This window comes from Nematolebias whitei, chromosome 7 (assembly GCF_014905685.2).
Source record: "Nematolebias whitei isolate Nwh7 chromosome 7, NemWhi1, whole genome shotgun sequence".
NCBI lineage: Eukaryota > Metazoa > Chordata > Actinopteri > Cyprinodontiformes > Rivulidae > Nematolebias > Nematolebias whitei.
In genome coordinates, this window is record NC_056504.1 from 46,855,859 (window position 1) to 46,867,200 (window position 11,342).

Sequence of the window (11,342 nt, forward strand, 5' to 3'; positions counted from 1 at the left end):
ATATATATATATATATATATATATATATATATATATATATATATATATATATATATACTGTATTCTTATCTTTCCCTCTTTGTTCTCTGTTTCTCAGACATCTGGGTTTGGACTTGGTACCAAGGAAAGAGTTTGAGATGGTTGATGAAGACCAGATAAGTGTGTCAGATCTTTATAAGATGGTAAGATTTTCTTTTAATTCAGTTTCCTCAATCTCTAAAAGTTGTTACATTTTATGAATTAGAGTAACGGAGATAAAAGCAGCAAATAACAAAATGTTAGCAAAATGCTACAATTAGCAACTCAGGAGCTAAAAGCTCAGATTTGCTTAAAAAAACTAGTTAGATATTAAAACATTAGCTAAGAGATAAAATTAACAAAAAATAACAGCATGAAGAAAATGAAAAGTTATTTGAAGGATTTGAGGCGTTTTCTGTATAATTCTTTAAGGAATACTTCCCTAAATTATATTCAATAATTCAAGTTATTAAAGTTACAAAAAGCGTAGAGCCGCTGCTCCTCTGCATCAAAAGGAGTCAGTTGAGGTGTTCAGACATCTGGTTAGAAAGCCTCCATCGCCTCCTTTTAGGGGTTTTCCAGACACGTCCCACTGGTACGAGGCACCGGGGAAGACCCAGAAGTTACTAACTTCTCTGGTCTGGGAGCGCCTTGGGGCCCCCCAGAACGAGCTGGGGAGGTCTGGGTTCCTCTCCTGGACCTGTTGCCTTCTCAACATGATGGATAAGTGGTTGAAGATGGAGTTACTTTAGTTTAAATTATTTATAAATGTTAAACAAGATGTCGGGTTTAGTCTGAGCTTATTAAGAACTCACTCTGTTGATTTTATTTTGTATTTGAATTTAATAAAATTAAAATATACCTTAAAGATTACAGAAAAAAATATTTTTTTAACATCCAGCTGTGTCTGTTCCACCTTCCTGACTATAGATCAGATAAATATAAAATTACATTTCACGAGGTGCTTTTTATAACTGGGCGCATAAAATTATCTCTTTTCCAGCAGAAGTGTTTATTAGAAAAACATGAAGTAATCAGTGATTCGTACATTTGAGCACCTCTCATTAAGTTATCATTTCACGTTTTGCCTGTTATTTATTTTATTTATTCACAAAAGAAGGATTTTAAAGTCTTATCTGGGCAAAGATCTGTTTTTCCTGCTCTCTGATCATCCACCTGTTGACGTGTTTTAGCTGCTTTGATTGTGTCTCCTGACACCAACTCCAGGTTTTATCTGGTTTTTCATCTTTTTGCTAAAAAGCAGCATGACAGTGATGTTTTTTAGACACAAACAGTATTTTTCTAAGAAAGGGCAACATTATTTTTTATTTATCTCCTATTCACATGTAAAAACTCTTTCAGTTGACCAACATTTCTTATCTGCACATCATGTGTAAATATGATGACAGACATCTGCAGGTGTCTCCAGCTGTGACCTGGAGACCATCTGAACCGACTGTAAAATTATAATCCTGCTTCACTTTGTGAACTCTGTATTTCTCTCCTCACAGAAGCTGAAATCTGAATTTCAAACGTACTTGTTGCAACATCAAAAAGACCGGCGCAAAAATATTCACAAAGCACAACCTGTGCAATCTTCATCTCATGGTGATGATGATTGTTTCCTGAAATAAAAAAAAAAAAAAAGCAAAATCTGTGACCAGCTGCCACCACATGAATTGATGTACCTGAGGAAGCAGCTGGAAGGTCAAAGGTCAAAGGGATTTACATAAAATTAAAGAACAAGGTGAACACCAAAACAGAAATGCTGAATTAAATAATTTCAGATTAAACCATTTGTAATCCTAGTAGTCATTGAACGCAGCGTTGCAGCAGGACCACCACTGTAAGTCAGAAAAGTGTGAACTGGAGAAATTATTTGTAATTTCCTGATTTGTTTAACAAATCCAAAGTGATTTCGGGAAAACAAAATCGCCAAATTCGTCAGAAATTGCAGTTTGTGCTGATTTTTTTCTATTTTAAATGTTTTCCTGTCGACACCAACAGTTTGAGCTGTGGCTCAGATTGATCTGTAGCTGCCAGATGTGTCAGCTGCAGATGTTTGTGACCCCAAATATTACAAGTTTACTAAAACAGACTTTGCTAATAATTATTTTATCAAGGGCATTATTACATTACAAATAGCCTAATAACTATACTATTATTATTATTTAAGAATATTTTATATATTTTTTTGTAAAATGTTAATGTGAGAATAAAACATTAGCACGTTTTGTACATTTAAATTGATTTAGTCCTGATCCCAACGACTGATCCAAACAAAATAAAATCCTGTTATTGTTTTTTTTATCTGTACCTACGCCTGATCCGATTTTAGTTTTGAGTAGAATGTCTGAACAAGCACCAGATGTCTGTTGTGATAAATATTATATTAAAAGAGTCTGAGCGGATTAATGTTGGCTCGAGAGTCTGAGACATGTCTTTGATAATTCATGGTCTTTTAGTAACATTTGAAGTTCTCTGCGTCGATCGTGCTTTAAAAACACTGCAGTCTCTGATCATCTGTTGCTCAGACTGATGTGGAAACGAGAGGAAAAGGAAAAAAGAAAGTTGTTAAATGTTGGGATGAAAGCTGGAAGAGAACACGCAGAAACGGAGCAACAACTGTCTGAAAAGTACAGAAAATACAGTTTCTAATCCAGATTTCATCTTCAAAGATGAGGCAAAAAGTAAAAGAAAAGAAAATTAAACACAAACAGACGTAAAAATCTATTTTTTTAATTGTTGATGGTTTAAGTCAGTCCTCTCTGAAGATGTTTAGTTTTATATTTCTTAACTGTCACTATCGCGATGTAAAGACACGATTCATGGATCTTCTACAGTTTGTTAATTTAATGATTATTTGGAACGTTTAACCAGAAACAAGTTCGTAATTCTGGAGGGATGGAAGCAAACTTTTTAATCTGGCCTTTAATTGAAATGTATAAATCAACCTTAAGATAATTATGATATTCAAACAGATGTGATCAAAAGATTTATGTTCAGTTTGTTTTTGATACTGATCATGAAGGCGGGTGACACGGTGGCTCAGTTGGTAGAGCTGCTGCCTCTCAGTGAGAAGGTCATCGGATCAAATCCCGGCCTGGAGGCCTTTCTGGGTGGAGTTTGCATGTTCTCTCCATGTTGTGTGGGTTTTAGACCAAAAACATGCATGTTAGGCTGATTGGTAACTTTAAATTGTTTCTAGGTGTAAGTGAGACATTAGTTATGCTTACATGTGCAAAATTCTTTGATCGGATTGAAATGTATTCGGATTAAATAATCCAAATGTATCATTTTCATGGGCACAATCCGTTCATGACAAGAGTTTACATGCACCGGGCTTTTATTCAGAATAGAAGTACTGACATGCACAGAGTGGGAAACTCACCTTAAAAAACCACATAAGAAGAAGTTCTGCTTCTGTGATGTCAGTCAGGTCAGTTTCCCATGATCAGAATGAAATGATCAGATTGAGTGTGTACATGCACACCGTTCAGATTATGACTCGGCATAAACCACCCTTCTCATTCGGATTGCAAATTCATTCGGATCGAGCTGAATCAGCTCAGAATAATCTGAATGGGGTGTTTACATGACACATTTTTATTCCAAATGGCCGTTTAATCCGATTACTTATGTCCATGTAAACATAGCTATCGAATGGTTGTTTGTCTCGTTTGTCTCTGCGTGTCCCTGTGATGGACTGGAGACATGTCCAGCCTCTCTCACAGGGACTGCTGGATATGGGCACCAGTGACCCCCGTGACCCAAAAAGGAAGAAGCGAGTAAAGATAATGGATGGATGGATGGATGGATGGATGGAAACATAGTTTTTATTCTGTTAGGCATCTGCTGTTTTGATGGATAAACGTGCAGTGTTAAAGAAACAACGAGAGAGTTGCTGCAGTCTGGTGCTCATTTGTTTCTCCGGTTGTTGTGCCGTCAGCTGCTCTTTGCTTCAATTCATTAAACAGCTTCTGACTTATTGCTGCCTCCCTGCTCACACACACACACACACACAGACGCACACACACACACGCACACACACACACGCACACACACACACGCACACACACACACACACACTTGACAAATTAAAGAGACAAGTTGGAGTAATGAGTCCCTGGGGTATCAAAGCATTTTCATCTCATGAGGAAATCAGTTGCAGACAAAATAAACAAGAGAAGACTGGAGTGAGGAATGAGCAGAAGGAACAAGGAGTTATCAGAAAGGTTAGAAGGAGAGGGAATGAGGAGGAGTTTAAAATGAGGAAAGGAAACAAGGAGAGAAAAGACATTTAAATATAAGGAGAGGATGAACCAGGATAATAGAAGAAAACAGATGGTGAACAATTAAAATAAGTTTTGTGGGAAATCTGCATAAATGAAATGAAGAGGGAAGCAAAGCCACAGGAGAAGAGTGAAGATAAGAAGATATTTAGGAGGAGGGGATGAGATTAACTCCTAATCTAATATTTTGTCTTTTTCCAGCATCTGTCCAGCAGACACAGCGTCCAGCAGAGCACCACACAGGTAACGAGGTTCAAACACTGTCTGCTCGTTCCCCTGCTGTATGAAACTTCAACAAACCTGACACACGTAGTGACGAGTTAAAACTACGCAATATAATATAATAATTTACATATTTAACATTGAAAACCTGCTTTTACTACTTTAACCTGGATTCAGATTGTTTACTCAATATGCTGACGATGTGTAATTTACTGATACTCTTCAGTTTTTCTGTTATAATATGTAATTATAAATTTATTTTTCATATATCTTTAGATATATACAAAGTCATTAGTAATTTTGCTCTGTAAGTTGTGTGACTTTTGTTACTGTTTGTCTGTTTTATATATTTATCTTGTACCATCAACCTGGCAGGGACAGCAGGGGAAAATGAGTCCGGACCGTCAAATCTGCCACGTTTACACCGACGTGCTTATAGAATCAGAATGAGAATCAGAATAAGCTTTATTCTCATTGCACCGAGACACAATGAGAATATGTTCATGCAGCCGTTCGAAAGATGGGCGTAGTGCACGAAGCTGCAGCTATAAATGAGGCAGTTCATGAAGCACCAACAGATAGTCCATTGGCCTGATGAGATGATGGTCAACCGGCAAAGTTCTGATAAGCCTCCACAGAGGGGAGGGGGGGGTGTGTGTGTGCAATAAACAAAGCTTTTCCTTAGTTTACACATTTCCCATGAGAACTTGATAAGTCGGCCTGTTTCGAGGCCAACCGGGGAGTCAGATTCAGATAGTCCACAATTGTTGATTTATTCAGGCAGACAATTTTTCCTTGTCAGCCTTGAGTCTTTACTGGTACTTCCAAGGTCCGAAATGGCCGGATTAGGGTGCATTCTACTGGGCCGTGCTTACGAGCCTCCTCTAGGTCGTTTCCATGCTGACGAGTCCCAAAGTCGCAGGTGGCCTGCAATACAAATCACTTCCAACTTACGGTTTCGCTCGTAAATCAACTGATTTTGAGTCCTCCAAGCACGAACCAACATTTGCATAGGCAGCAGCCTGACCAGGTCCAAATTAGCTGTGGCCATCTTCTTTGTATGTTGATAAACCAGGATCCAGACTATTCCAAAAACAGGAAACTTGTTATCAAAAATCCAGTTATATGCAATTTCAACGTCCTCGTTCGACAGCAGAGGTGGACACAACACCCCCAGAGATATATCCAGCTGCATGCGTGTCGTACGAGCAGATGAGGGTTCTCCAGGACCGTGTCGCTTTGTTGAAAAGATTTTGTCATTTGCGTCGAAAGTCCATTTGGTCAGATCCATTTTCATTTCGGAAGATGTGTAAAAATAGGCGTTGCTCCGATACACAGACAGAGAGCAAAAAAGCAGGAGGAGAACAGGAAGTGGGGAGAAACGCGTGCGCCTCGTTAGAGAGCCAGTTACTCTACTCACGTTGAATTAATGTATATTGTCCAATTTTTAATACATAATTTAAACTGAATTTAGTCAACATTTGGTCACAAAACACAAGAACCCTTTAAAAGATTTTCATATTTTATGCAATCAGTATAAACTGGTTGTCCTGATTGCTGGTATTTAAAACTCACATTAATGCTGATTAAAACCCACAACCATAGATACAGAATATTTTATTTTCTCACAGGTTATTAAACAAATTCACATGATTTTTAGAAGGAACCCAGCAGCAAAGGGAATTCAGTCTTTCTGTACATCTGCTGGTGTAACTTTAACCATGAATGAATGGCTGTTTAGTTTTTATGCAAAAGAAGAGCAAATGAGATTTAATAACCTGTTTGATTATATTCCAGATGTTTTATAGAGTTATATGGTAATTATTTTATACGATTCAAACTCATCTCACCTGAAAATGGATTAAGTTGTTGATAAAGTGTATCGATTTCCAGGGTGAGAACCCTCGGCAGAGACATGGAGAACCTTGCAGGGTTCCAGTTCCGCACCACCTGCTGGTCAATCTGAAGAGCTTCACCTACAACAGCATCGGAGAAGACACGGACATCTTCTTTTCCCTCTATGACCTGAGGGAGGGGAAGACGATCAGGTACACAGCATTCACAGATGACGTTTACTGAACATCGTGTTGGTTTGCAGGATTTCTGCGTTCTTCTCATTGTGTAACTCTTCTGGTTTTATTGGTTTGGGTTTGACTAAAGATTTGTACTAACACGTGGTTCTTACCTCTTGTTTCATCATCCTAATACGAATTAAGTCGAATTAATTTCTTTTTTTTCAGTCACAGTATATTATTACTTTTTGTTCAAATGCTTGTGTAATGAATAACAAAGTATGACAGATTAAAAAAAAAGTTTTAAACTCTTGTTTTAACTTACTTTCAGTGGGACACTGATGGGGGGGTCTGGGGAAGAAGACAATTTTGAGTAAAGTAGATGCTATTTCCTGCATTCTGGTGTATTTTAACGGGTTTTAAACATCTATATTTACCTACATGATTCAACAACTATTTTAGAGTTAATGACGCAACAAGAAGTAGCGCCAAGCTAGCAGCACACAATACAGATGTGCTAGCTAAGATGCTACAGACGTACTGCTCTGCTTTACATTACACAATCTAAAAAACGATATGTACAGAATCAGTTTAGTGTTAACTGATTATAACAAACAAAGACTAAACTTGTGCAACCAAAAGTTGCAACATATAAAGGACTCAAAACAAATTTGAGCATTAACCTTTAATTTAACCATTAAACATACAATGTAATTATGACAGAAAATGGAGGATTTACCTGCAGTTACCTTTAAACAGATGAACATGTTGTACTTCCTGTTTATCACTGTTGTATCATGAGGTCGGCCGCAGTGATTTATCATCTTTTACGTGTTTCCAGACTCTGTTTAGGTTTTGGAAATGGAATAAACTGTATTACATCCTCTAAACACTCAGGGTAACGAGTCTGAATTACATGTTCTTCACTGACAAAGTTTAAACATTTTTTCTGATGATTTTTTACGAAACCCCTCTATCTGCAAAGCACCCTTAAAGCAAAACCCTGACAGTGCTATCGGTGGAAAAGGGGGTGGAGCTACTGCAGGTAAGGGGCGTTCACTTTGGGACAAATCAAGATCACTGATTGGTCAGTTGCTGACACGCCTACTAGATTGATTGACAGGTGGCATTGAGGATCTGACGTGTAAAAAAAAAATCATAGAATTTACTGGCCTGGTTAAGAGTGTCATTATTTATTCCAAATTTATTCAATATTTTGGTGAATCTAAAGTTTGAGAACTTTCTTATAAAATCATATGAATGGTTTCTTATTTTTTTAGGGGTGCTGAGTTAAAATTTAAGGTTGCTTGAGCACCCCCCACAAAGAGGCTAAAATCCCCACTGTTTCATAGGACGGCACATCTGAAGATGCCAACACCATCAGTCTTAAACTGATTTATTGCTGCAAAGATGAATGTGCAGCTTTCGTCACTGCACCATCAGAAAACTTGAACAGTCGCAGTGATTGCAAAAGAAGGTTAAGCTTCAAGCTTGGTTCTGTCCAGTAAGTAACTTCATGGTTCTGGAGATTTAAGAGAAAAATGTGCCTGAAAAAACAGAAGACTGATGGCGATGAACAAGGGATGAACTATAGGTCCATAAACCTCGATGTCTCTTGTGAAGGACTGCAGATGAGTTTCAGAACAGACGTGAGTCCTGAGCGCTCGCTGCGGCTGGAGGTGACTCACGGAGCCGATGCTGAAATAACAGCAGACGGCAGAGGGACTGACTCATCTAAAGAGTTGTAAAATCAGCCGAAGGAGGAAAAGCTCATCAATCAGATGTGAGGGAATGTACAAGGTAGCTGAAGCATGATTAACTCAGCATTAAGACCACAGCGGGTCCAAAAACAATCAGAAACAAACATAAACTGATTCAGTTCAGTTTATTTATATGGAGCGGAGTCACAGCAGAAGTCGTCTGAGGGCGCTGAACAACAGCAAAGAGAAACGTCCCATAAATGCCCAGTAATTCACTCTGATCAAATCTATACAAAATGGACAAGAAGCGTGTTTTTAAAAAGCTAATTAAAACTATACTCTGGAAAAACTAAACTAACAAAAAAGGCAGCATCTTCAGAATTTTAAACATCAGGTCATCCAGTGGAGTCGGCTGCTCCTGTGAGGTCACCTCAGGAGGTCCAGCAGCTTCGCTCAGGACTGGTTGTGTCTGAAGGTTTGTGGCTTCCAGACCACCTGCCAGATTATCAGAACTCCTCTGAAGTGGGCCCAGGCTGTGTTAGAGCGATCTGATCCCTAATTTTAATAAGTCTGAACATCGTCTGGCTGCAGGTGAAGGAGCTTTACATCAAGTTCGGGTTGGAAAAATAAATAATGTTTATGGGTAAAAACTTGTGAGGAAATGTTGTTTTTGTGCAAAAATAAATGTGGCTTTTCAATACGATCAAAATATGTAGATGACTTAAAGAGATCTTTATAACTTATTTGAATATTCGCTCTAAAAGAATGACCAGGATTAAGATCGGCGTCTCGTGACTTTGTCTTCATCTCTAACTTTTCTCCCACTCTGCAGTCGTGCTCTTTCTGCCTGATTCTCTCATATTGCCTTAATAATGTAAAATAAACAATAGTTTGTGACCTCACAGCTGTTGTTTATATATATAACACATATATATAAATATAATGTTAATATATATAATATATAATATATGAACCCCCACCTCTCTCCTCACTATTCAATGAATGATCGATTATACATTTTTAGTGTGAACACAGATAAACAATTGTTAATGTCAACTAGAAAAATTTTATTTTCTGTAAAAATGCAGTGTGAATGCATATTGCAAAAGAACTTGCTGGAAAAACAGCTGAAATTGGCTTAAAAAAATCTGAAATGCAGCTGAAATGGAAGAACAAGCCTAAATTAGCAGAAGAAAACGGAAAGAACACATATTTACTGAATTTTTTTTTTTTCATTTAGCCTTTATTTATCCAGGTTAGTCTCATTGAGCCATGAGAACTCATTTTCAAGAGAGACCTGTTTAGGGAGCACATGGTGGGGGTTAAGGGCCTTGCTCATGGGCCCAGGGTGGGGCAAATGAGGGTGGGGGCAAGTGTGGGTGTTTCACCTACCCCACCCACAATTTTGATGTTGTCGGGGCCGGGGCTTGAACCGGCGATCTTCGGATCACAAGCCCACCTCTCTAACCTCTGCGCCACCACTCCCCCCCAATTGGGTACAATAAGCAGAATTGAGTGCAAAAATAAGAAATTAGCTAAATAAAAAGTAGCTGAAAAGGCTAAATGAAGCTTAAACTACCTGAAAGAAGTGTGGACTTAGTTGAAAAAGCTAAAATTATCATCAAAAGAGCTAAAGAGTGTCTGAAAGAGCAGAAAAAAGCTGAAACTATGAGAAAGAAGCTGTAAGAGGTGGATATTATCTGAAAAAAGATGAAATTAGTAAAAACAGTGGAAAAATAGCTAAAAAGGCAGAAAGAAGCTTAAATTACCAGAAGAAAGTGGAGGAAGCACATTGAAAAACGTTGAAATTAGTGCAAAAAAAAAATGGAATTAGCTGAAAAAAGCTAAAATTAGCATAAAAACAGTTATGTGTTGTGTTTTAATTTTCTTGCCACCTCACTGCAATGAAAATTTCCCTAAGAGGACAATAAACGTGATGATGATGATGATGTAGCTGAAACAGCACACAAAATGTGGAATGAGAAAGATGCCGAAAAATGTACAGAAGAAAAATTGATCACATCTTTGTGTGAATGCTTCATAAACATTTACACAATGATGCAGTGGGTACAGCGATAAATGTTTGTGTTGTGGTGTTTGTGTTGTTGTTTGTGTTGGGTGCAGCAGAGAGGAGGCCTCCAACAAGCACTCCGTCTTCCTAATCTTTATTTTGCTCATTTGTTTTTCCTCCGTCTCTTTGCGAACCAGCTGAAAGGCTTGTCCTCTCCTATCGAACACAACTGCACCCACAGATGTGTTTGACCGTGGCAGGTTGATGTCAGGCTCGGTTCTGACTCAGCATCCAGGTCTGACGCCGGACCTGCTCCTCTGAGGTGCTCAGATGACAGAGGAGAGGAAGAGGAGAGGTCACAGCTGCCTCTCTTTCCAGGAATCCTCCAGCTTTGGGCTCAGCTCTCCACAGAGACTGCAGCTTTGCTTCGAGGATGTTTGTGCAACAAAAACTTCTGTCTGTGTTTATTTGTTACTAATTGCCTCCAGAATCTCAATAAGTTTGACTTGAAGGTCAAGGCTGAGGTTTTTTTATGTACTTGATGTATTTTTTATGATTTTAGTCTCGTTCCATGAAGTCCTCATCATGTTTCTTCTTTTGAGAGAAATCATTCCACACGCGTTTCCTCAGTTTCCACAGTAAAAGTGTCCGACGTGCTTCAAGGACCAGTTTGTGCTCCTGCTGCAGGGCTTTGGTAACGTAAGGTGTTTCTGAAAGATTTCTATATTTGTTTTTCACATTATGCAGAAATATTTTCAGTTTTCTAGCTTTTAATTCATTATTCAAAATATTTTTTTCAGACTAACTGCTTTAGTATATGTTTAATGGTGGAGGTTAAGGTCCTTGCTCAAGGACCCAGAGTGGGACAAATGAGGGTGGAGGCAGGTGTAGGTGTTTCATCTTTTCCACCCACATTTTGATGTTTTCGGTCGAACCGGTGACCTTCCAATCACAGGCCCACCTTCTCCAACCTCTGCGCCACCACTCCCTCTTGGATGTTTCTTGGATGTTTCTTTGTATACACACACACACACACACACACACACACACACACACACACACACACACACAAACACACATATATATA

General features: G+C 38.5%; 1 protein-coding gene across 1 annotated transcript in view; it reads left to right on the forward strand.

Annotated features, from left to right (window-relative positions):
- The window catches only part of LOC119412862 (dedicator of cytokinesis protein 3), a gene marked incomplete in the record, with an annotated part of 151,604 nt that overhangs the window by 120,278 nt on the left and 19,984 nt on the right, over nucleotides 1-11,342 (forward strand). The window contains 3 exon segments of the mRNA XM_037679897.1: nucleotides 98-182; nucleotides 4,512-4,553; nucleotides 6,426-6,580. Of these exon segments, the coding sequence (XP_037535825.1) occupies nucleotides 98-182; nucleotides 4,512-4,553; nucleotides 6,426-6,580 (282 nt within the window).